Source organism: Pteropus medius, unplaced genomic scaffold (assembly GCF_902729225.1).
Source record: "Pteropus medius unplaced genomic scaffold, Ma_sr-lr_union100, whole genome shotgun sequence".
Taxonomy (NCBI): domain Eukaryota; kingdom Metazoa; phylum Chordata; class Mammalia; order Chiroptera; family Pteropodidae; genus Pteropus; species Pteropus medius.
The window spans coordinates 580,670-606,158 of NW_024345479.1; the positions used below are offsets into that span (position 1 = coordinate 580,670).

At 52.7% G+C, this 25,489-nt stretch overlaps 1 protein-coding gene and 1 pseudogene across 1 annotated transcript; both read right to left on the minus strand.

The window, feature by feature from the left end:
* Positions 1–2,690: 2,690 nt before the first annotated feature.
* On the minus strand, positions 2,691–21,237 carry LOC120611099 (signal transducer and activator of transcription 5A). The gene is made up of 19 exons (XM_039873445.1): positions 20,695–21,237; positions 19,754–19,891; positions 19,268–19,424; positions 18,063–18,152; positions 15,457–15,631; positions 11,263–11,393; positions 10,862–11,013; positions 10,263–10,418; positions 9,685–9,864; positions 8,241–8,328; positions 8,018–8,140; positions 7,531–7,623; positions 6,833–7,039; positions 6,153–6,247; positions 5,928–6,058; positions 5,311–5,466; positions 4,573–4,624; positions 4,162–4,266; positions 2,691–2,912 (listed from the first exon to the last, which is right to left on the minus strand). Exons 2-19 carry the CDS (start codon positions 19,879–19,881, stop codon positions 2,750–2,752), a joined length of 2,382 nt encoding a protein of 793 aa, XP_039729379.1. The 5' UTR covers positions 19,882–19,891; positions 20,695–21,237; the 3' UTR covers positions 2,691–2,749.
* LOC120611353 (uncharacterized) lies at positions 3,724–3,842 on the minus strand (annotated as a pseudogene).
* Positions 21,238–25,489: the final 4,252 nt, after the last annotated feature.

Below are 25,489 nucleotides of genomic sequence, written 5' to 3' on the forward strand. Positions count from 1 at the left end.
TTTTTTTTTTTGTATATTGCTGTATCTACTTGAACTTTCAAAAATAAAAGTTATATAGGACCCGTCTGATAGCGTGGCAGCTCTGTGTCTGGCTAGTGGAAGTTCCCCTTTTCCCTGCTTCAGTCCTGAGGGAGCCTTCCCCACGGAGAGGAGGTGGTGGCCCCTGCTCTTAGGCTGGTCGCCTTAGCCTCATTCCTGAGTTTGACACAGGCCCACTTCTTGGGCATCGAGTACCGCCCATCTTATGTTAGCCAGTGGCCTCCAGGTAAGGGGTCCCTGGAGGAGCCAGAGGGGGTGGTGGGGGGTCATACTCTTCAGGCACAAAGGTGTCATTGTGGAGACCTCCCTTCTCCCACTCCCTTCCTCCCTCCTCCCTCCTCCCTCCAGGGGCCTTTGCAAGCTGAGCCTCCTGTCTGGAGTCAGATAAACTAAGGGGGGCTGGGATGGAGATACTCCCACCCCACCCCCACGGCCTCCCCTTCCAAGGTTGCTCCCTTATCACTTTCTCTTCGGTTCACTCAGTGGCGACTGACTAAACAACTAACTGGCTGCTGCTCCAGCCAGCAGTCAGTGGTGACAATTCACAGCCATCAGCGCCCACTCCGCTCTCCCCCGCCCCCTCCCCTTGTGCTGAGTACCACAGAGCCTAGGAATAGGAACCTAGCGAGTATGAGGCAGGAGGAGCCTAGCGGGGTGTGAGACACGAGCCTCCTTCCCCTGCAGAGATGGAAGGGAGATTAGTGTGCTCAGATTAAGGCTCAGGCTCAGGGGTGGCTGGGGGCTCTTTCCCTACCCACCCACTCCCTTCACCCGCTTCTAGGCCCCTGTGCCTCCGGCTGGCTGGGAGCCTCTCTTCCCTCCCTTTGAGCTCTAAAGAAACCCTGTCAGCAGGTCCTTGCTCCTTTTCCCCCCAAGGACCCCAGTGACAGCCCCTTGACTCAGCACCTAGGTGCCAGTAGGGTCCAAATGGGGAGACCATCCTGCTCTCTGCTCAGCCTCTCTCCTGGTCTCAGGCTGACCATTTGAAAACCCAGTGGCAGTGGGATGGTGCCACCTTCTGGTCCCTGGGAAGAGGCTAGGGGAAGGGGACCTGTTGTGGGCCTCTCTGGCGACCCTGGCCCGGTGAGGCTTGAGTCGTTTTGGCCCTGGCCCTCAGCTGTCAACTTCATAGTGGCAGCGGATAAGGAAAGGCCAGACCAAAGATTTTCTCGTTCCTTGCGCCCCTTTACCCCACTAATTCCTGCCCCATCTTTTCCCAAGACCTCGAGTCCTAGCTCTTCAGTTTTCTGAGAAGCACTGACATCGTTCCAGGGGGTCGGCACCCTTAAAACCATAGAAGAGGGAGCAGAGCTGAAGCGCAGGCTACACATTACAGCATCCGCCACGGCGGGAGGAAAGGAACAAAACGCTTCCAGCTCTAGTGATCCCCGTTACCCAGGGCTCCCCAACAAGGAGCCACACCGGTAGTTTTATGAAAAAAATATTTTATTCCAAAACACTGTTTTCACAAATGTGTGGCCTATGTACAAAGTACAAAAGACTCCCTCTTCCCATCCCCACCTGCCGTCAGAGAGGTTTGAGCCTGGGGCTCCCTGCTCTCCTGTGCTCACCCGCCCGCCGTCAGCTGCCCTTGGGTGTGTGCCAGACAGCCTCAGAGGGCCGAGAGGGAGTGAGGCTGGGAGCCAGGCCTTCTCAGACCACAGCTGGTTATGCAACTGTGATGAGGCCTCTTCCAGGTTCCACCTCCCAGCAGAGTGGAAGCAGAGATCAGCTTTCACCCCTCACTCCAGATTCCACAGGCATGCAGCAAGCAGCTGATTTTCTGCTATCTCTTGCCGCAGGTTTTTTTCCCCAGGATTGGAGGGTATTAACCCTGCAAGTCCTGGGTGCCCTGTTCACTCAACATGTCCTAGACCCACCATCTCTTCTCCTACCCTTCCTATAAGCAAGAGAGGCAAGGGAAGAAGGCTGGGGCCAGATGGAGGGGAGGGGACATTGGGTGGGAAGAGATAGCAGGAGGATGGGCAGTCGCATCACGCTCCTGGCTGGTGGCCAAGAGGTCAAGAAATTACACACAGAGCAGCTTTGACAGGCCCGACTCAAATGACCTATTTCTGCTGTGTTGGGGACATGGCCACGGCCTAGATAAGCTCTCAGTTCACAAGAAGTCTGGCGTCCATATTCATTAGATAAAGTATAAAATATTACTCAGCAGGGAACCCCAACCTCCTCCTGAGGGAAAAGTCAATAGACCAACACATGTGTGTGAGAACAGGCGCACACGCGTGTGCATGCACGTGCACGCGCACACACACACACACACACACATACACACACACACGGCGAAGCTTCAACCCAGGAGTAAAACTTAAGCTAAGAGACATTACCTGTCTCTAGTCCCTTCCTTGAATATTTTCAGATAGCCACTGAGCAGGTCAAGGAACAGTTTTACCTGTACTGAGTACCTGACATGACAGAAGCAGCTCCGTGTCTTCTAAACAGACAGACTCAGAGGGCTCTCAGAATGCCTTGATCTGAAGAAGAAGGTGGCTGCTGCAGCTGTTGCAGCCACCCACCCAGGACCGCGAATGTGAGACAGACACACCTCGTACACAAACACACACACGTACGCACGGGTACATGTGCTGCCCGCAAAGGCATCAATATACACAGCAATACTAAAATCACAATTAATGGCAACCCTTCACATTGAGTATTGTTTCCAGAGAGAAGTGTAGGATCCAAATATTCAAGAGAGTGAGCCTCTGGCAGAGGTGAAAAGACCGGCTGGCGGGGACAGGCGGGGGTCCAGACCGTCCATCGGGCGGCGTAGGAGTTCCTCCACGTGTCGGGCTACATCTATGGTCTCATCCAGGTCGAATTCTCCATCCTGGTCGAGGACGGGGTCAGGACTGGTAGAGAGAGGGGGCTGTCAGAGGGAGCTGGCCTGTCTCACGGCCCCAAGGTCCTCACATCGGTGTCCTGGGAATAGGACTAGCTCTGGTCGGACCCCGGCCCCCTCAAGTCAAGTAAGTCGGTCTCTGGTTCTTTGGGAGGCACCCCAGTCTCATTTCTCGCTACTTTACTGAGTGATCACAGGGAATTCATTTTCCTCTTCCTATTCTTATCTGTAAAACGAGGTGCTTGGGCCAGTGAGCTCTGCCCACCTGTGACGCTATTCCATGAAGTCCTAGACACAATTCACTGAGCACCTACGATGGCCTGGGCCTTATAACCACTCTAGGCCTCCCAGCCAACTGTAAGGTTGGCATTTACTCCACTTTACAGAGGAGGAGATGGGGTTTGGCCATGCTTGGGAACTTGCTCAGGGCCACCAGGCTGGTAGGTGGAATCAGGATTGGAATTCCGGTCTTTGTAACACCAAGCCTGTGGTCATCTCACTACAGTTTGAGCCTCCCAGGCACCTAGACATCCAACCCAGGCCACCCACAGCTCAGATGAGAATTAATTCTCTACCCCCGGAATTCCCGAGAGGAGCAACTGACACCCCGTTCCCACCCAACTCCTAAGCAAGAATGACCACCTCATCCATAGTTGCCCCGTGTGAAGCCCCTACAACAGCCGTCCTGAGCCCAATCCCTTGAGGCAGGTATTCTTTTTTTTTCTTTTTTTTTAGGCGAGGCAACCCTTGGTTGACCTCATAGATTACAAGGACCTTGTCAGTTTACAATCCCTTATTTTTTTTTAATTTTTAATTTTTTATGCTTATAGCACCTGGTCTTCCTAGGTGGTCTTCCAACCAAGTACTAACCAGGCCCGACTCTGCTTAGGTTCCGAGATCAGACGGGATCGAGCTTGTTCAGGGTGGCATGGCTGTAGACGAGGAGGGTATTCTTGCCTCCATTTTACAGATGAAAAACTGAGCATCAGAGAGTCTCAGTAATTTTCTCAAGGTCACACAGCTAGTCAGCATCACAGCAAGGACCCTGCTATGTGTAGCTTCAAAATGCTCTGGTTTTTTTTTTTTCCCATTGGTTGCTCTCACCCTCCATGTACCTGGGAATGTGCCGGAGCCAGGCCTGGCTGGGTGGTCTCAGACCTACAGAAGCTCTGGATTCCTTTACCCACCAGCCTTCCAGCGTCCAGCCTAAGGCCAAGTGCCCAGTTCCTCCCCACAGAGCCCATGAGGACACAACTTACTTCTGCGGGTACATGTTATAATGAGCCTGGGGGCACACGACTGGAGAGGGAGCCTGGTCCATGTAGGTGGCACTGCCCCCTGCAGAGTCTGCAGATGTCACAAACCTGTGGGAGGAAGCAGAGCAGAGCCTCAGTTGGCCTCGGGGCAGCCGGTGACTTGGGGAGGGGCTTAGGGACATCTTCATGGCTTTTTCAGGTGTAGAAAGACAAACGGCCCACTGGGCCTGGGAGTTCTGGGTACTGGCCCCATGATGACCAAGCCTAGTTCCCTCCCTGGGGCTGAGCCAGGTTTCAGCAGGAAGGGAGCAATGGGCCCATGAATGGCAGAGGAGGGCAGCAGTGAGGGGTGAAGACAGCCAGGGGACGAGGAAAGAGGCAACAGGAGACCAGAGCCGGACCCTGGGCACTTACTCGGGGACCACTTGCTTGATCTGTGGCTTTACGTATCCGTCCATTGCTTTAACTGCCCAGGGGAAAACGGTGATGAGAACCCAGGTGTCTGGGAGCTCACCCATGCAGTCTGTCTCCTCCCCATGTCACCAGGGCCTCAGCAGGGATGAGATTTCCCATGGGCCCCCAGTGAGCACCTGTCGACAGACCCAGGCTGAGGGCCACCCAGACCCTGGCTGCAATCTCATCCCTTCTCCCATTTCCTTTTCTGGCCCTTTTCATTCTCTCTCCCCACCCTGCCAGGGAAGCAGAATCAACCCCATGGAGCAAACCTAACCAACGGGCTGGGGACGGGCTGAAGAGGAAAACCCTGTCCACTCTGCTTCCCACACTCAATCCAGGAGCAGGATTGAGGGAGGGGAGTGGAGGGAGGGGAGTGGATAAAGATGGGAGTAGGGGAGTAGTGCTGTTTTCGATGGGTTTGCATTATCCCAGCTCCTCCCTCAGCACTTCCAAGGGCGCAGAAGCGAGGGTGCACTCAGCTTTTCGCTTTGCAGAGAAGGAAACAGACTCAGAGGTTTCGCTTTCCCTTTCTTCATTTGTGAGCCCTGGAATCCTCTCCATGTGCTTTGCACCATCCCATGGACCAAAACCCACAGGGAAATGGCCCCTGGGCTCTTCTTGGGCAATCCCCAGCGCCTAGCCCGAGAATGTGTCCTTGGGCTGAGGAGGACTTGGGAGGATCGGGGCAGGACGCACCCAGCACAGGAGTGTAGTACTTGGAAAAGACCTCGTCCTTGGGCCGGTCGGGAAACACGTAGATGAGATAGCTGAGGTCCCCAAGGCGGTCAGCCAGGGACCGGATGGAGAAGTCCCGCGTGGTGAATGGCTTCAGGTTCCACAGGTTGCGATCAGCTATGGAAAGGACAAGCTCGTTCCCACAATCCACCGCCGTCAGGAGGAGGATCAGGGTTGTGGGGGTTTCGGGCAGACTTGTGGAGATACCCAAGCTTCTGCTAGCCTGCACTGCAACCCCACCCCCTGTGCTCCCCAGCATAAGGTAAGGAAGTGGCCTTGGGACTACTGTACTGGGCAAACCGGGTGAGTAGACACCAACGAGCCTGGGTCACAGCAGAGAAGGGAGAGCATGAAACTGCTGAAGGACTCACTCTGTGGTCCTGGAGTCTAGAGGGCCAATGATTTTAGGTTCTCCAGAATGGAAAATGATAGAGAGGGGATGAGCTTCTGAGCAACGTCCCTTCCATACTCTGAGCTTCCCCACTGGGTACCTTCTAAGGATGCAGGCGAGACAGAGAGTGAGGAGCGAGGAAATGGGAGACAGCACCATTGGAGGGTGGACAGAATAGGGCACTCACGAGAGTCAAACTTCCAGGCAATGGTAATGCCCCCGATTTCTGAGTCGCTAAAGCGCAATAAGAAGGTCCCATCGGGCTTGTTGATGAGCAGGTCATGGGCCTGTTGCTTATTCACAAAACCTAGGATGGCCCTGGGTGCATGGAGCATACAGCGTCACTGCTGGGCTGGCAGCCACTGCCCCCTGGGCCCCTGCCCCTCCCACTGCCGTGCTCACTGCTTCTCACCCGTCATTCCAATGGGGCTTGTGATGCTTCTTCAGCACCTCCATGACCCCATCAAACCATTGCCAGAAGGTGTAGTTCCAGCCCGGCAAGTTCTCCTGAGAAGCCCCAGGAAACCCCAAGTCAGGGCTTGTGCCGCTGTCATCACAGGTGGCCCAGCAAACAGTCAACGCCCTCTTATCTTTACCCAGACCCTGTCCCGATTCCTCATCCTACTTGTCCCACACTCTGCAGCCCCTAACCCCTATCCTAGGAAACCAGAGTCAACTTGCCTCTGGCCTCTCGGACACAGGGGTCTAAGACAACCCCATGGGGTGGGGGATAGGAGGTGCAAAAAGTTATCTGAGCTGGATGAGACCACCACAGTCATTCCCGCCCAGCCCCTTTATTTCACAGATGGGGAAACGTGGCACAGAGAAGGGAAGGGGCTTGGCAAATTAGTTAACGGGACTAATTAATTAAGACTAGAACCCAAGGATCCTGACTGTCAGCTCTGGATTCCTTCCTGTGGTCCTGCTTTGGCTCTCACAGCTGCCTGTATTCTGTGGGGTACTAGCCTCCGTCTCTCCTGGTCACAGGAGAGGGTGGTGTGCTGACCTCAAGCAGCAACCTGTCTCTGAGGTGGGGGAGGGGCGGCAAGGCACAGGTGGCCCCAGGCAGGCAGTTGGCTGCGGGTCCCTCACCCTGTTGAACTGGGACCAGGACACGGACATGCTGTTGTAGTCCTCCAGGTGGCCGCTGCTGCTGTTGAACAGTTTCTGCGCCAGGAACACCAGGTTCTCCTTGGTCAGGCCCCGGTTGCTCTGCACTTCAGCCTTGAATTTCATGTTGAGCGCATCACACAGCTGCGGCCACAGCACTTTGTCAGGCACGGCAAATGGCACCCTGCCCTGAGAGGGAGAGGAGAAGGGAAAAAGGCAGATTGAGGGAGCAGGAAATAGTTACACACAAATGCAGACACACAGGTGTATAGGTACCTAGAGGCAGAGGAGACTGAGAAAGATCTGGAGAAGGAGACAAACACAAGGGAAAGGAAGGTGGGGATCAGGGGCACAGGGGTGGGGGTACAGGATAGAGACCCAGACCAGAGGATTAAGAACAAAGATCAGGGACCCGAACCATAATCTTAAGGAAGATCAGGGACCAGAGCCTGAAGACCAAGCTCACAGACCTGGAAGGACCCAGTCCCAAGACCGGAGCCCAGACAGAGCTTGAGGACATGTCAAGGGCAAGGCCCCCACACCAGCTGCCTCTCTCACCTCATCTTATTCTGATCTGGTTGGGAGTGGGAGGGGGGAACCATCGGCAGGGGCCTGGAGGGGTTGGAGCTGACTGGGGGAGACTCCTGGAGCCTGGAGGTGGGGGTGCTCTGGGGACTCACCGGCTCAGCAAAGGCATTGTCCCATAGCACGGTGGCGGTGGCATTGTGGTCCTGGCTGCCATGAACAATGACAACCACAGGAAGGGACAAGGTCTAGGGGAGTCAAAAGAATATGAGTTGAGGGTGGGTGTACGACCACCATTTTACCCTCTACCTAGGCAAGACTCCCAACCCTCACTCCTTACCCACAGTCCCAACCACAAGCCCCTCCCAACAAAGCCAAAGCAAAAAAACAAACACAAAAACACAATATATTTCTTCTTGGCCCATCGCCTAAATTCTGTGGGCTGGTGCCAGATTATAACCTCGAAAACAGGCACCGGCAGAATGAAAGTAGGTTTTCTGATAGCATCACGGGGTAACTGGTCTGAGACCGTGGGAGAGAGGATTCAGAGCTCTCTGGCTTTCCCGAACCAGCTGGGCGGCCTCAGGCAGGTCCCTTCACCCTCCTGGGTACCCCGCGAGGGATGGGAGACCAGGGCCTCACCTTCACCTGGAACACAAGCTCATTGCTGCCTACACTGAACTGAGATTCAAACAAGACCGTGAACTTCTCCTCTGTCACAGACTCTGCGCCTCGCCGGTCAGCACGCCTGATCCTCTTTAGCGACTATAAGGCAGGGTCAAAGGGCAGGCAGAGAGACAGGAGCTGGTAACGAGGACTTAGCTCTGGGCAGACCTCCCTTCCAAGGGCCAGGCCCTGTCCTCACCATGTTTCTGAAGTGGGCGCTGAGGGTGCCAGTGGCTTGGTGATACTCCATCACGCAGCAGTTGTTCAAGATCTCTCCACTGCACTCACTGTGAAGTAGAGGGAGCCCCATCTCCACACAGGCCCCAGGCCAGGGGCATAGTTCTGTCTGAGCCTTGGGCCGGGGTCTTCACCCCAGAAAGCCCTGCCCTCAGCCCCTACCTCATCCTCTAAGCGCGTCCCTCAGTGTGTCTCTGGCCTTACTTTCTCATCAACCTAAGAGTACCCAAGCAAAGTCTCAAGGGTAGGGCCTGGTCTCTACCATTAGGTGAAAAATTCCTTAGGCATCAAGATTGACGTGAGGGCCTCCAGCAGCCTCTTGTGCACTTAAAATAAAAAATCATGACCACTGCCTACAAAGATCCCGGTGATCAACCCCTGCCCATCTTCCTGGCCTCAGTGGGTCCTTGTCCCCTCACTCAGGACAACGAGCCACACTGCCTTGTCCACTTGCTGAATATGCAAGCTTGGTGCCGACCTCAGGACTTTTATACCTGCTCTTCCTGTTGCCCCAAACCACTCTTTACCTTCTCATTCAGGTCTCAACTCAAGTATCTCCTCAGAAAGGCCTTCCTTGACCACCCATGTGGTATTGCCATGTCTATCCAGATGCTCTAATATCATTCTGTTTTAGTTTTCCTTCTGGGGCCCATCACTTATTGACACTGCTTTATTTTTCCAAGCTTTATTTTTATATTTCTCTCCCTAGCCAAAATGTCAGCTCTACGAGACTGAGAACCTCTTTGTCTTCTTCATCCTCCTATCCTCAGACCACATGTAGGCACTCATACACATGACCAAGTCTTCCATTTCACTCATTCACTCCTTCATTCATTCATTCACTGCACCCTTTGTGGGTGGGCCATGTGCCTCCTTCAGGACAAGGCCCACATTCTCTCATCTCAAAGTCTTCTCTCTCCACGCCTTTTCTCCAGCTACTTCCTAGTCCCTCTGCAGCTTGAGACTGTCATTCTCCTCTACTCCCACCGTGACCCACTTCCACAGTACCCTACACGTCTCCCTTGTCACACCCCAGTAATCATTTCTCATGTCTGCTGCTTGCTCTGCTAGTCAAGAGGTTGGGTGAGGACACCGCCAAGTTCTGTTTAAATCACGCTGTGTCCCAGTGCTTAGCACAGATCCTGGAACAACCCAGCAGTGCAAAGCAATCCTTGTTGACCTACTGTGTGCCAGGCACGGCAGGGACTGAGAAGGCCTCTTAGCAGGAGGAACAGAGTGTACACCAGGACAGAGTGAACTGGGGGGACACTCGACCACATCTGCAATGTCAGGACAAATGTGCAGGGAAGGAAGCCATGCTGACTTTTCACGAGGACCCCAGGTGCAGGACAGAGGCAGGTCCCAGAGGAGCCCGGGGAAGGGCAGACGTGAGGGGGCACACGTACTTGCGTGTGTTCTCGTTCTTGAGCAGGGACTTGGCCTGCTGCTCGCTGATGATGGTGGCTTTCACCTGCGGGGGGTTCATGTGCACGTTCAGCTTCCCACCCACCAGCAGGCGCACGGTGGCTGCAAACTTGGTCTGGGTCTTCAGGACCTGAGGGGGCTGCTTCTCAATGATGAATGTGCTGTGGGGACATAAGTGACTGGATGCGGCCTCAGGAGACAGGGCTCTGGTCCCTCCTCTACGTGGGGAGGCGCCTTGAACGGGGCTCAGCAGGCAAAGAGAGAGCCCGTGGCAGACACCCTGTTCCCAGGGAGACCACTGAGATTTGGCGGGGGGATGATGGTGAACGGGGAGGCAGGGAAACGAACTCAGCAGCTGGCGTGGGCTGCAGAGGAAAAGGACAGCCCATGTGGCAGTGACAAGAGAGACTGGGCAAGGTCAACGCCAAGCAGCCACAGCAACTGGGGACAGAGGGGATGGGGTGTGAGGCAGAGAGAGGCAAGGATTCAGCAAAAGCACCCCCTGCCTCCCCCATGCCAACCACGTGGGGGGCCGGGCGTGCCCAAGGGCGGCAATCACCTGGTCACCAGGGCCGAGATGATGTCTGTGATGGTGGCGTTGACCTCGGCCAGCATCTCCTCCACTGGGCCGGGGATGGGCAGCTGCTGGCAGAGGTGCTCAGCTCTGCGGATCTGCTGCCGGTTCTGCCAGATGATCTCGGCCAGCTTCTCACACCTGCACATGAGCACCAAGGCCGACAGGAAGGACAGGGTCTTCACCCCATCCCCTGGGAAGAGCCCCCAAGACCCAGCTCCACCGTCACCCAGGAAGCCCTCACCAAGAAGGCTCTACACCTGAGCCACCACTCCCGTCCACTGAGCAGAGCGGAGCTGCCCTGCCATCCAGAAACAGAAACACACCGGAGGAGCGACCCTGATTTGGGCTCATCCAGCCTGAGCATCACTCTGCACACCCGCCCTGCCCTCCTCCCCAACACAGGGACTCCCTTCCTGGGGGAGGAGGCATAATTGAGGGCACCAAAGTCTGGATCAGGAACCAGAACCACTAGTGAAATAAGACCTGTCACAGGACAGAGTGAGCCAGCATGGAAACACAGGGGCAGAAGCAGCAGCTGGTAGCACCACCCTGAGCCCCTGCCCGCTCCCCACACCCATTACCAGGACTGCAGCACGTCCAGGCTGCCCTCGGGGGGCCCTCCGTTCCCGGCCAGCTGCTGCCTGCGCTTCCACTGGATCAGTTCGTCATCCAGAATGATGGTCTGCTGCTTGCGCAGCAGCTGCAGCGTCTTCTGGTGCTTCTCGGCCAGCTCCTGCAGGGAGTGGGGAGCAGGCTCTTCTGGGCTCCCAGAGAACGCCCTGCAGGGCCTCACTCAGGAGGCAGGGCTGCCCCTCCCCCTGACCTGCTCTGCCTCACAGGCCCCCACAGGGAAGAGGGGCCTGTGGCCTGCAGCTCTGCTGGGTCCTGCTCTCTTCCTGGCTCTAGCCCTCGCTCGGGTCCCCCGACAGCTTGGGATGTGGACCCCCATGCCTGAGAACAGAGGGACGCGGACCCCACTCACCACGCGGTACTGCTGCAGCGTCTGGGCCTCGCGCTGCAGCCAGGCCTCCAGGGACACCTGCTTCTGCTGGAGGGCCGTCTCCCGGCTCAGACGCTCCTGGGGGTTCAGCTGGGCCAGCTGGGTGAACTGAGCTAGAGGAGGAGACAGGAGACCCACGACTGTGATCTCCCAGCTTCCAGCAGGAGGTCAGAGAAGTCACACTCACCTGTTCTTCAGGCAAGACCCTTAAAGGACACGTCTGACTGATGGCAAGTTGGGGCTCTGGCAGCCCAGAGTGCCAGCGATGAGCGGGCTCCGCTCCCCGGCCTCCCAACTCTGAGCTCCCCTCTAGGAACCGGGAGACTTAGGGGTACAGATGAGCAGGATCCTACCCTGCAGCCTCCCCTCCCACCCTAGCCCACACAGCTGGCTGCCCAGCTCTCCTCAGGCCACACGGTGGTATAGCTTGGGGCCACACTGCCCGTTTGGAAGTACACCCTGACTGGGTGAACTCGACAAATCGCTTCACTATCCTGTGCCTCAGTTTCCCCATGTGTATAAAGGGAGGATCCTGTTCCCTGTCTCAGTGGACTGCTGTGACAAAAAGTGATGATATAGAAAATACTCAGGAATCTGCCTGGCACGTATAAGTCTAGGTGAGAGTTAGTTCTTTCTGGTTAATAGGTTACAGGACAGGATTAAAGGGTGACAGAGAGAAGCAACTCTCAGCCCCAACCTCACATGGCAAAGCCACATCAGGAAAGGCCCTGCTCCACCTCCCAGAGCACAGCAGCCTCTCATCAGGAATAAAGGAGTTCCTCTAGATGCTGGAGGGTGCCTAACATGTTTGTCCAGGTTGGGTCACCATGACTTCAGCCAACCAACAGGAAGAGGGAAGAGAGAAGAGAGAGGAGAGGAGAGAGATTGTGTGTGTGTGTGTGTGTGTGTGTGTGTGTGTCTAGGGCCCACTGGGGACACTGTCCACCCTACCTGGCTTGTAAACCCATCCTTCCTCTCAAAGGGAACCACTACCCTAGATGCTGGGATGATTATACCCTGCTGATAGTCTTTTTGAACATCCCAGTGTCTTTACTCAGGCTGAGCCAAGAAGATGTGAGTGTCAGCGTGTCTTGGTCAAGTTCCTGGCAGCCCTCTGAAGGTCATGTCACACTGACCCAGGCCCTGCCCCATGGACACACAAGCTGGGACAGACCAAAGCAACTCTAGACAGCCAGGAAAAGCCCAGAACTAGAGGAGAATTCAGAAATACGTCTCCAATCTCACTGCAGGGGACAGAGCAGGAAGAGCAATGCCTACTATGCAACACAGCAGAGAAGTCTGGACAGTCACCTCAGGGATCCTGTCACCCACAGGGAGGTGGCGGTGACTCCAACACCTGGGCCCAGCCTCCCTATGCAAGTGACCCAGTTGGGCCTCTCTTGGCAATTTGCAGAAGCTTCTGGGAAGGACGCCAGGAGACGTGAGGCAATTGTCTGCTCTACTGGAGGGAGCTGAGCCTTCTCGTACACAAACAGATCAATAGCCTGTGTTTCTGATGGGTGAACTCGATAAATGACTGAACTAAGGTTGCCTGATGGGTACAAACCCAAACCAGAATCCAAACCCAAAACCATAAATAGAAAACAGAAAACCCAAGAACAGGATCATAAATACTGTCAACCAGTCCAAGCCCTTTGGTAGGATAGCCTGAATCTCCTGTTCCCTAATCTAGGAAGTGGGCCATCCTCTCTGGGGTCAGTCTGGGGTGGAATCAGATGGGAAGAAGACATGCTAGAATCATCCTACTGATATGCACTCAATACCTACTGCGATTCAGGCAATGTGTTGGCCTCAGGGTACAGAAAACATTGACATGGCAGGGTTAGGAGGAAAGCTTACACGGCTAAGTTAAAAGAGAATCCTAAAAAAATTAAATAATGAAAAAAAGGAGAAACAGAGAAACAAAAATTGAAATGGTGCAAAACCAAAAATATATACTATAGACCTCAACTCAACTGTATTACATTATATATTAATGGACTAAGCACCTCAATTAAAAGCAGTGATTGTCAGAATAAATACAAAAGCAAGACAACTACATGTCTAAATTTAAAAATTTAAAAAGCATGGATAATGATATTCTGTGCCAATACATAACAAAAAGGCTGGAGTAGTTACATTAATATCTGATAAAGTAGACTTCAAGACAAAGAGTATTATCAGAGATCAAGAAAGATATTTTGTAATTATTAAAGTGTCAATCAGAAAGAAAATAATCATAATATATACATGTATATTTATGTATATTTATATAATAAATATACATGAATCTAATAACAAAGCTTCAAAATACATAAAGGAAATATTTATAGAAATAATTGGGAAGTATGCACTTTCATGATAAAATAGGAGATTTTGATACCTCTCTTTCAGTATCAGAAATAAAGAAATTGTATGCCTGAAACTGACTGGATTTTGTTAACCAATGTCACCATAACAATTAATAAACAAATAAGTAAATAAATAAATAAATAAAGATATAGATCACTGGTTCTCTAAGTGTGGACTAGGGATTCCTGTAGGGTCCCCAAGACTCCTATAGGGGGTCCACAAAGCCAAAGCTATTTTCAAAAGTTATAAGACTTGATTCGCCTTTTTCTCTTTTAATTTCTTATAACTATACAGTGGAATTTTCTAGAGGCTACAAGATATGTGGTATTACAACAGATTGAAAGCAAGATCCAGCCATCTCCTATTAAGCCTAATATTAAAGCGATCTGCAAAAATGTAAAGCAATGCCACTCTTCTCACTAAATTTTGTTTTGGAAAATATAGATGTTGGTTTTTTGTTTTTGCCTTTTTTTGGTAAACTTTATTATGTTAACATAATAAATATATATTTACTTAATATATATTTAAATTTTTATAATATTAAATAATATATCTTATATAATATTATATGTAAATACAATGAAATTAAATATTTATTTTAAAATACTACATTATATGTGTTAACATTATTGAATTTACTATTGCTGCTTTTAAATGAAACAATGTAGAAAATATACTCTTTTCAAGTCCACCAGATACATTCACCAAGATTGAGAATATGCTGGGCCATAGAACAAATCTCAATAAATTTTAAAAATTTGAGATCATACAGATTAAATCAATAACGATATGACATCTAGGAAAAAAACAAATATTTGGAAACGAAACAATATACTTCTAAATAGATGGGTAAAAGAATCAGAAGAGAAATTTAAAATACCTCAAACTGAATGATAATGAATATACAGCATATCCAAAATCATTAGCTGCAGCTAAAACATTGCTTAGTGGGAAATTTATAGCTCTGAATATATATATGAGATAAGAGGAAAGATCTAAAATCAATAACCTAAGGTTCTACCTGAAGAAGCCAGAAAAAGAAGAGCAAAAGAAAAGGCCGCTTGACACTTCCTGTTCCACTAGGATGGGGTGGTACACCTCTGAGGCCAGTCTGGAGCGGGAGGAAGATGGGCCATGTTTCGAGACTCCTCCGATTGTACTTGGGGTTAATTCCCTTTGAGTTAATTTTTCTTTCCCCACATCCTATTCATGGCAGCCATTGGCAAACTCTCTCCTACAAGACAGGAATAATTTCCATATTACCTCCTCCTTCCAGCTCCATCTCCTATTAAGGAGGTTCAATAAGGGGAATTTCTGGAGTTTCACCACTCTCCTGCCTAGCTCATCCAGAGGACTCTCAACTTAAATCCTCCCTCTGATTGGGGAACACTTTGTCCATCCATATTCATTCATTCATTCATTCATTCATTCATGGAGATATTTACTGAATATCTACAATTAGAGATCATAAGTTAATAAAGCACAGGGATTTTAGGACACATCTCTAGCTGAGATCCAGCTCTGCAACTTACAAGCAACCCAGGCCAAGTCACTTGTTTGCTTTGAACCTCAGTTCAAAGGGCTAATACAACTACCTGCTTCCCAGAGCTGTCGTAATTGTTGAGTTGAATATTGCATGCCAAGGGTGTAGCCTGGAGCCTGGTCCACAGCAGGGGCTCCATCACTGGGAGCCATTACTCATCCCAGGCTTTGGGGAAGCTTCTGGGGAGATAGATACCAACCTAGCCCCAGCCCTGCAGGAGCTCACAGTGGTCCTCACTCCTGTCCTTGTAATACACACGGCCCACACTGCAGCAGGCTCACCCTGGATCCTCAGGCTCTCTTGATACTGGATGATGAAGTACTCTTGCTTCTGCTGCAGCTTCTTCAGTTCATTCTCCGTGTCCTGCGTGACCAGTCGCAGCTCCTCAAATGTCTGGTTGATCTGAAGGTGTTTCTGGGACATGGCGTCAACCAGAATCCCAGGAGGAGAGGTACCCTGGAGACAGATCGGGGCAGAGGGCAGGCAGGAGTGAGCTGGGCAGGGATGATGGGAGAACACCTCAGGCCTCAGGGACCACAAATACTATAGACCCCAAACTCCAAATCCGGAGTAAGAAGAAAGGGCAATTTGAGTCAGAAGGATAGTCATTTGACAGAACTGGGGTGGAGCAGGGAAAGAAGGAGGAGAAATGGGTGACCTGACAGACTCTGGCATCTTCATAAAGCATAGTAGAAACATATGTTGCAGTTCCGGCCTCCACCAAAGTATCCCAGACAGGGTCCATTTAAATTCTCTTTGAAGAACTTATTAAGTCCCAAGAGTCACCTAGATTTTCCTACTAAGGATAATGACCCCGCATTTCACATTCTTTCACTAATCCAATGCCACAGACTGTGCTAGATGCTGGGGACAGCGTAGGGAACAAGGCTAGGAGAATACACATCTTCTTTGTCCTCGCTCACCTTCTTGTGACTGAGGGAACAGGGAAGAAGATGAACCTGTCATAGGTGGTGTCCTGGAGACCCCAAAGTCAAGTTATAGGGGAAGTATGAACAAGGGCTTTGTAGGTTCAGACATTTAAGTAACCTGATTTGATCTATTCTTCAGCCAAGTCTTCAGGGCCTTTCCAATTAATCGTTCTCAGAATAAAATCCAGATTCCTTATGCCCTAGAAATAGTCTCTGGTGGGTTCTGTGAAGAACCCACCAATGACCTAGCTGATAGCCTCTGCCTATCTTCACACCCAGTTCCATTGCTGCCCAAGCACACTAGCTACTTTCTGTTCCTTGAACACACAGCATGTTCCTGCCTCGGGGCCTTTGCCCTTGTTCCATCACTTTAGAACAGTCTGGCACTAAGTCTTCCTGAGGCTGGCACTTCAACTGGCACCTTTTCAGAGTGGCCTTCTCTGAAGGGCCAATTTAAAATAGCACCACCCTTATCTGAGAGTGTCTAGTCCTTGTGTTTACTTCTTTCTTCTCTGCCTTCCTGTACTAGGATGTGATCCCCCTAAGTACTAGGACCTCATCTGCTTTGTGTACCACAAAATCCTCAAGGTATTCAAGGACACCTTGATGGCTGGGGGAAGGAATGATCCTCCCCACCCACTACCATGATAACACCTGTGTCATAGTCATGCATTTCTTAATTGGAGCCAAATTTACTTGTGTGTTTACAGATAGCTCTGTAACTGCATGAAGTCAATAGACACAAGGGTTGTCCCAGAAGACCCTCTGTGACCTGGCTTCTGCCTCCTCTCTGGCTTTACCTATCGAGGCTCCCATTGGCAGCTTTCTCCCAGCTGCATTACTTGTGAGTCTTTCAAATGTGATAAGAAGGCACATGTCTTCCTGCTCTCACGTATACAGCTGTTACTTTTGACTCAAAACTTCTCCCTCCTCCTCCCTCCTTTTTTCCCTACTGTAGTTCAGACCTCTCTTTCCTCAGGACACCCCGCCATCAGCCTGCCCCAACCTAAGAGGGGAACTTTTCCCACATATGCCCCCTTAGCACTCAGCTCACCTCTAGAGAAGCTATCGTCACCTGAATTCCTTTCAGGTGGGGACCAGGCCTTTATCTGTTTCTCCAGTCCTAGCCCTTACTGCAGGACCTCAATACATGTTTACTGAATCGACTGCCAAATTCCCGAAATCATTGTCCACAACAACAAATGAATAATAAATATGACCTGTGTTCCAGGCACTAGTCTGTGGTTTTTACGTGTAGGATGTCGTTTTGTGAAATTCATTTTGCTTTATTGCAGATAATGTAACATTTGTACCATTCTCCAAGCAGATGTTCAATGCCTTTATGATTTCAGAACTTGAGTGACGAGCCCCTGTTCTGTCTCTCTGGGCCTCACTGCTCTGCACTTGCCTGTGTTAGCTCTTCTGACACACACCTCGGCTCCCTTTCTCTTCACAGAACCCATCAGAGATTATTTCTTATTTTGGTCCCAGCCTCATCGATTGAACGATAATTCTTTTCCCTGGTGATTTGTAAGGCGATCTCTGACACAGATGAAGTTTCCAAGGTGTGTGTGTGTGCGTGTGTGTATGTATATATGTGTTTAGGGCTTCCTCTTCTGTTTGTCTATCCCTGGCCCACACAGTATCTCATTTAATGCTCACAATCACTCTGCAAGGTTACCTATCACCAATTATAACTGAAAGAACAGAGGCTCAGAGAGGAAAAGTAACTTGCTCAAGTCACAGAGCTAGTAAGTGATAGAGCCAGGGACTGACTGAAGCCAGTTGGGGCAGGGGTCCCCATAATATATAACATAATATTGCCCCTCACATTTGCTCAGATCTCTTATCTGTTTTGTGCTCTCTCATGACAGTATTTAGAAAACACAGTTGTGTTTAGAGAGAAAGGCATGCAGGACTTCCCAACCCCTCTCCCCTCATACCGGTGGGACACTCACATTGTTGGCTTCTCGGACCAGCCTCTGTTCATTGTACAGAATGTGCCGGATGCAGCGGACCAGCTCCATGGGACAGCGGTCATACGTGTTCTGAAAGAATCCAAGACCAGCTACCAGTGGCCACCCTCTGCATCCACCACGCCTGTCACAGTGCATGTCCACCCCTTCCTCGCCTTCAGCTTCTGCCTCAGCTTTCCCCAGGAAGCCTCAAGAACTGTCACCAGACACCTCTATCTCTCCTTGACTTGATTTCCCCTCTCAGATCTCCACTTGATTTGCAGTGCATTAGAACCCCACGGCTTTGTAAACCACCTCCTTTGACTTTCATATCACAGAAACCCTACGACATAAGCAGAAACAATTATCCCCATTTCACAGATGAGAAAACTGATGCTCAGAGAGGTTAAGGGGCAAACAACTGAGTGAGCAGACTTGAGGGACCTAATGTCAAGGGCAAGGTACTTTCCATCATACTTCAGTCCTGGATTCCTATTCTGTTTTCCTCTTCCCCCCTAGGTTTCTCTTGTTTCCTCCCTCTTCTGGGATGGACTTTTTCTTTACCTGGAACTTTGATGCTTGTATTTAAGAAGGGCTGTCTAAGAAACACACGTGAATTACAATAAATGCTTGATTATGATTACCACCCACACCCCTTTCTTGCTTCCACTAAAACTTCCTCTCTCCCCTATAATCCTTCCCCCCACCTCCCATGTGAAGGAGAAGTTGTATCTCACCATCTAAACCCTAATTCAAGGCTCTTTTATCCAGCCTCTGCCCCCAGGCAACTCTGTTCCTCTCCTACCCCACTTCAGCGGTTCTCCTACCTTCAAAAAAGCCCTAAGGCAGATGTCTGGTTGCCTCATTCCCTCATTTCTAGGATCTGTCAGCCTTCCTTTCTCTAACAAAGGAATCTTGACTCAGTCTACTTCCATCCCTTCTTGTTCTATCCAGAATGCTGTTTCACCCATCCCCCTTTTCTTGGAGACAAACACACCCCGCCCCTTGCTTCTTAATATGCTAAAGGAATTTGATGGGTCTGACTTAGAAAGAGGGGGTGGGGGAAGTTGAAGCACAGAAAAGTTGCCAATAAACCCAGGGTCACACAGTGAGTCAGTGGCCAGGCCAAGAAAAAACCCAGAGGTTCTGATGCTGGAAAGAGAAGGTGAACCCTGCTTGCCTGCAGATGACCCAGAGTTCACACCCACCTGGAGCTGCGTGGCATAGTGCCCCAGCTTGATCTTCAGTAAGAAGCCATCTTCCCCCACTTGGTGGTCCGCCTTCTTCTGCAGCTCCTGCACCAGACCATCCAGGAGCTGGGTGGCCTGGGCCTGATCCTGGGGATTTTCCGGGTCAATGGCATCCCTTGGGGCAGGGCAGAGAAGCCTACTGTGGTGCCTCCTTGACAAGGAAGTCAGGCACCAAGAGGGACATGGAAATCCCAGGCTTGTGACTAAGGGCGCTCTAGAGCCCACAAGACGTGTCCCTGGCAGTTCCACAGGCATCAGAGTCTAGAGACATCCCCTCTCCCCTCCCAGGCTCCCATTTCCCTGTTCCCCTTTCCCAGGAACATGGCTCCTTCCCCACGCAGATAGACAGGACCAGAACCACACCAAACCACAAAGAGGAGACCTAAAGGTCAGGGGGTCTGGGGGGTAGGGACCCGTGGAGGAAGGGGAGGCAGGGGCACCTACCAAGGCTGGCTCTCGATCCACTGCGCTAAGTAGTGCCGGACCTCGATGGGGAAGTGCTGCCCATAGAGCACCTGCATCTGGCGCAGCGCATCTCCCTGCAGCTGCTGGGCCTGGATCCAGCCCGCCATGTCCGTTCACCTAGGGCGAGCAGAAGGCTGAGGAGGCGTCTCCTAAGCAGAGGCATAGGCTGGGCCTGCCCTTGGCCCTACCATGCCCACCCATCCCTGGACTGCGGTCAGGCCAGGCTCCTCCCCTCCCACAGACATGCTTTCCTGTGCGGGAAGAGAGACGGTGAGGAGGGGAAGGCCGCCCTGCCTCCGACAAGGAACCCGCTGAAGCTTGGGGAGGGGCTCTCGAAAGTCAGGTGCCCTCCTCCTCTTCCTCTCCCCTAGCCCCACCGGGGCTTCCCCAGAGAGGGGACAGCTAGAAACTGAAAGAGAAACTTGACGGCGGAGGCCCATGGCCCTCCAGGGAGGGCTGCAACATTCCCCCTACCCTGCCTGGGATTCCGAGTTCCAATTTCTGGGAAGGAGGGACAGTCCAGCTCAAAGTTAGGCCTCTGACAGCTCCCACTGGACGGCCGGGTCCCTGCGGGCACGTGGCTAGGGCTGTTAAAAGGGAGGGTTGGGGAGGCAGACGCTCCCTCTCTGCTGGCGCCCTGGCAGCGGTGCCCTCGGGTCTCCTACTGTCCAGCCCCACAGCGCCCCCTGCCCACTGCGGGCGAGGACGGCGCCCACCCGTGGCCCTCTCCCTCTATCCGCGTCCCTCGCCCCTGGTCCGCGCTGCGCCGAAACTCGCTCTCGGTCGCGGAGACCGTTCCCTGCATCACTCCCGGCCGTCGAGCTTCGGGTCACCGGGCGCGGGGCCCGGACAGGAGTCGAGTGTCCCCTCTACTCCCCTCTCCGCGCGCGCCTCCCGGGACGCGCTTCCTGGCCACCTACCTGGTGGCGCCTAGCCGTCCGGCGGCGGGGCCGGCTCTGCGCCCGCGGCTCTCACTCCAGGCCTGGGCTCCTGGCGGCAGCGGCGACGGCTGTTACTACAGGAAGGAGCAGAGAGCAGCGATTTCCTCCTCAAAGGTCAGCTGCCTCTGATAGACCATACACAGCGCGCGAGCTCTCGCCAACACCCCTCCCAGCCTCTGTCGCTCCCTCTCCGCCTCCGCCCTCGGTCGCTGGCTCCCCGGCGGGTGCGCAGCGGCGGCCGCGGCGAGGGCCCCGACTGGTGAGGCTGGGTGGCGCCAGGCGTGGGGGCTGCCCCGACGGCGGGGTCCCCCGGGAGTCCCAGTCGGCCCTCGCCTGTGGTCCGGGACCGTAGCGGGCAAGAGGCACAGGAGTGGCCGGGGAATGGGAGTGGGAGGGCCGGGAAATCCCGGGCTCTGGATGGAAATCCCAAAACAGGGCCTCAGTTTTCTCATCTGTAAAAAGGGAGGAAGGGTGGGTTGGGCTAGCTGGCGATGCCTTCCAGCTCTGGCGTTTGTCATCTTGAGTCTCTCAATTAAAAAAGTAAATGTGTGCGTGCGTGTGTTTACGTGGGTTGGGGACACAGCTTTTGTGACTTCAGAGGCAAAGCTGTAGAGAGGGGAAAGACTGGGGATTCCAGAGAAGCCAGCTCATCGCCAGGGCCCCATCTCCCCTCCTTCCATTACTCCCACCACCCTGCACTCACCCTCTGCAGATGAAACAGAAAAGAACCTTGGCGGTCATATGTTTGGATCACCTCCCTCCACCTCCCCTGCCCCCGAGATTTTGCAGATTAGAAATGGAAGTTCAGAGAGGGGAAGAGGCTTGCCCAGCATCACACATTGGGCACATGGCCTAGTTGGCAGACTACGGTCCATAAATGATCCTGCCCCTCCCCTCCCCAAGCTCAATCACAGAGGCGGGTCCTACCTTCAGAAAGGTCCAGGGAGGGCTGTCTTGAATCCTCACAAGTTCAAGACCGCCTGTAAGTCTTGCCATAGCAGGGAACACCCTCCCTGAGCCTTGCCTGGATTTCAGCCCCTCCCTGAGCGCCCCAAAAGGGGCCTGCAGAATTGGGCAATGTCGGACTGGAAATCTTCCATACCCTTTGCCCAGCTTCCTTCTCCTCTGGGCCTCCTTCTGCCTGGCAGTTGGTATTGGCAGCACCAAGGGAAGGGCCAGCCTGGCTGCCCACTCATGGCCCAGCTGGGCCAAGACTTCTGTCCTCAGGGGATCATTCTCCTCTCCGCTTCCCTGCCCCCCCCAATCCCTTCTTGGATCTGCCCTTTTCTCTCCATTCCTTTCCCTCCTCCACTCTTCCACCTTCTTGCTCCTCATTACCTCCTTCCTTTCATTCTTCCCACTTCAGAAAAAAACCAGAGTTTAAAGCTGCAGAAGCTGGAATGTCTGAGTATCACATACACACTTCCATGTGTGGTTGCAGTCTTAGTTGGCAGGATCACGAGGAAAGGAATTGAAAACTGTAAAGGGATTCACAAAGGATAGAGGAAACCTTGCTCTTTAGATGTCCCATAAGGGAGCCTTAGGGAGTAGGAAGCACAAGGCCTCTCTGTCCCTTCTTCCCCCACTCTGTGACAAGAGTTTAGTAGGGGAGGGTCAGACGCACAGAGCTAGGGGGTCACCTGGAATGAGAGTCAAGTGTCATAGCTGGAAACAAGTGTAAAGATGATCTTACAAATGAGGAAACAGAGGCTGGAGAGGGGAAATGACTTGGCCAGTGTCATGCAGCCTGTCCGTGGCAGATCCAAACCCATTGCCACACGGAGGGTGGGCCCGACTTGGCACCTGTGCCCTCCAGCCTCTCATTTTGAGCAGGTGGGTAGTCAGTGGGACTCACAATCACGTCTGGAGGGCAGAGGGCCACGCTTGCCTTGCACCCACATTTGGGTATCTGGAGAGGGTGATATGGGGGTGCCAGCTCCAGAGTTGGGGCCCTGCCTGCCCACTTCCAGGCAGCTGCCTCTCCAGCCTCCTTCCCAGGGCCTGAAGGGGCCTGTGGCTCCAGCTGGCAGCCCCACCCACTGAACATCTGGCTGGGTTGAGCTGGGCTTGGCTAGGGGGTGAGGTCCTAAAAAAGCGAGTGTTGAGGTGCCAGTGAACAACTGGAGGGGTTGGCCTAAAAGACTGTGCCCGCGGTGCCTTCAGAGCCCTCTTGTACCCTCCACCACCACCTCGTGTCCAGCGGTGGCAGCTGTTCCCCTGGCCACCCTCTGGCTCTCCCCATTTGGCCTCTCAGAATCGCAGTGTCCTTCACCACATGTTTCCTCCTCTTGCTTTTTGATTCTCTTCCTTTTGATTCTTTCTCTCTAGGTCTTTGTCTGGTTCTCTGTTTGATTCTGTCTGGGTTTCTCTCCATTTGTTTGTGTCTCTGTTCTCCCTTTGAATTGCAGTGGGAGGGGGAGGAGCTTTGGAGCTTTCTCAGGATGGGCAAAGGCCACCCAAAGGAGCGGAGGAGGGAAGGGTGTCAGAGTTGGGTTGGGGGCAGAGGTGACTGTGGTCGCGGCTCCGGATAACACAAGTACCCGGAAATGTCAAATTTGGGGTTTCTTTTTGCTTTCAGTCCCCTGGTTTGGTCTCTGCTATTTCTCACCACAAAGCACCCTGGTGGTTTTAGGGGCCCAGAGTACAGAGGAGAAAACTGAGGCCTAGAGAATGGAGTCCGGGAAGATCAGAAACTGTCTGGACTGAGCCGGGGTCCCAGGCTGGCCTCCCCTAACTGCCCTTCATCTCCAATTTCAAGTTGCAGCATTACATAGGGAGTGAGGAAGATTTTAAAAATCTTACAGGAATACATCCCCCCAAAGAAGACTGACCATATTTCATTAGGAATAATAATGATTCCTAGCTTAGTCTGTAGTTCACACACTGTGCACGTATGCTGAACTGAGTCGAGGCACATTCATGTACAAACATGGTTGCACTGTTCAACTCAACTCATCCTTGCAAAAACCTTGAAGGTAGGCAGGGCTAGAATCATCCTCTTTGATTAGTCCAGGAAAGAGACCTGTCCACCCACAGCTGTCTGGCCAGTAAGTACACAACTGGTACCGGGATCCAAGGGTCTCAGTACAGGCTTTCTCGAATTCCCCTAACCCAGCACACACCTGAAGGTGAAGTTGCCTCCTTTGGCCTGTCCCTCTCCAAGTCAGTCCATGCCCCTGCTCTGTGGAATGAGGCAGTGCGACTCGTGTGTTGGTTTGAGTTTATGGAGGAAGGTAAGAATTTTCTCAAGTTCTGTTTCTGCTCTGCCCTTGGAGACCAGGTTAGAGGAGAAGGCCCTGCTGCTGCCCCTACACTGGGGAGAACAGATGGAGGTCACCTTGACCTAACCATCCTTTGGTGGCACAGGGAGGTGGTACAGAGATGCCTTTATTTCTCCTGCTGCAAGTCTCTTCTTCAAGGAGAGTTCCTGTTGTGTGGGAGCCAGAGGGGAGGTGGGGAGGCCTGGTCTGATCTGGAGGTGCAGAGCCTTCCCAAGAAAGCTGGAGGCGGTCCAGGAAGGATCTCCGTGTCCAGCAGAGAGGGAGGAGCTGAAGCCCTTGGGCTCTTAAACATCCTGTCTCATCCGCACCCTGCCTCTGCTGGCATTGTCCACCTCCACTCTAGCCACATTCCCAAGGCACCTGGAAGGGGGCCACAGGCCCATGCCCAGCATATGCCAAACCCCCCAGACCAAAGTCTCTGCCTCTTCCCGGGTCTCTTCAACTTACTGCCTCCCTGTGGAAATGTTGTCCCCATTCTTGTCCATGAAGACAGAGCAGGATCAAGAGAGGGTATGTGTCTGCACATGGTTAAGAATTCTGTGTGAATTTGGGGCAGGGGGAGAAGCTGATGAGTCCTGGGTAAAGCCTGTTCCCCCTTCCTGCCTCTGTGCCCTGTTTTCTACCCTTCTTCAGGGAAGTCAATTTACAGCGAAGTCACCAAGAGAACACAAGGCCATCCAGCCTGAGGCATAGCAACTGTCCTCTGTTTCTGGGAATAGAGTGAGGGGAGGGGTGTGGGGCTGACAGGGTGGGTGGGAGGGGGAAATCTTGCCTTTGTTTGCCCAGAGGCCCTGTCCACCTGCTGGCAGGACCTGGGGTGGGGTGGAAGTGGGGCGATGCAGCACCTGTAAGCGTGCACATTTCCTACCCAGTCAGGAGAGCAGGGAGGAGCCCGTCCTTAGCAGGGGTAGGCCCAGAGTCTGCCGAGAGAGAGGGAAAGGCCACAGGCACAAGGCTGGGCAGCTTAGTGGGACTCAGCAGGCCTGGTCCGATCTGGATCCCATCCTCATCTACGATGACTACCAGGCCCATCTTCCGGCTGAGCTAGTTTCTCCTCCTTCCAGCCCAACAGGAAAGCTTTTGTAGCATTCCGCCTCAAGCCCTCCGGGGGTTGTGTGGAAGAAGGCTGTGCATCTCCTTCCCTGCCATCCCCCATCACTCTGCCACTTTCCTTTGTCAGGACAAGTGGGGGTTCCTTTTTCCCTGTCTGTTTCTCATTGTTCCCTGGTTTCTTACTGCATGCACCCACCCGCATCTTCCCTGCCTCTCTTCTACTCCAATCCTCAAAAATTCCCCTACTCCAATCTTCAAAAACAGGCTCCCCAGCCTCAGGAGCAAGTGGGAGATACAAAGCCAAAATGAAGAATGGGCCAATGCCCTACCCCTCCTCACTGGCTACTGTCCTGGTCTTCATTTGCTGCTGCAATGGCCCCAAACACGGGCCTTCCCTCCACTCCAGGCTTCAGCTGTACTGTTCCCACAAAGCACTGGCC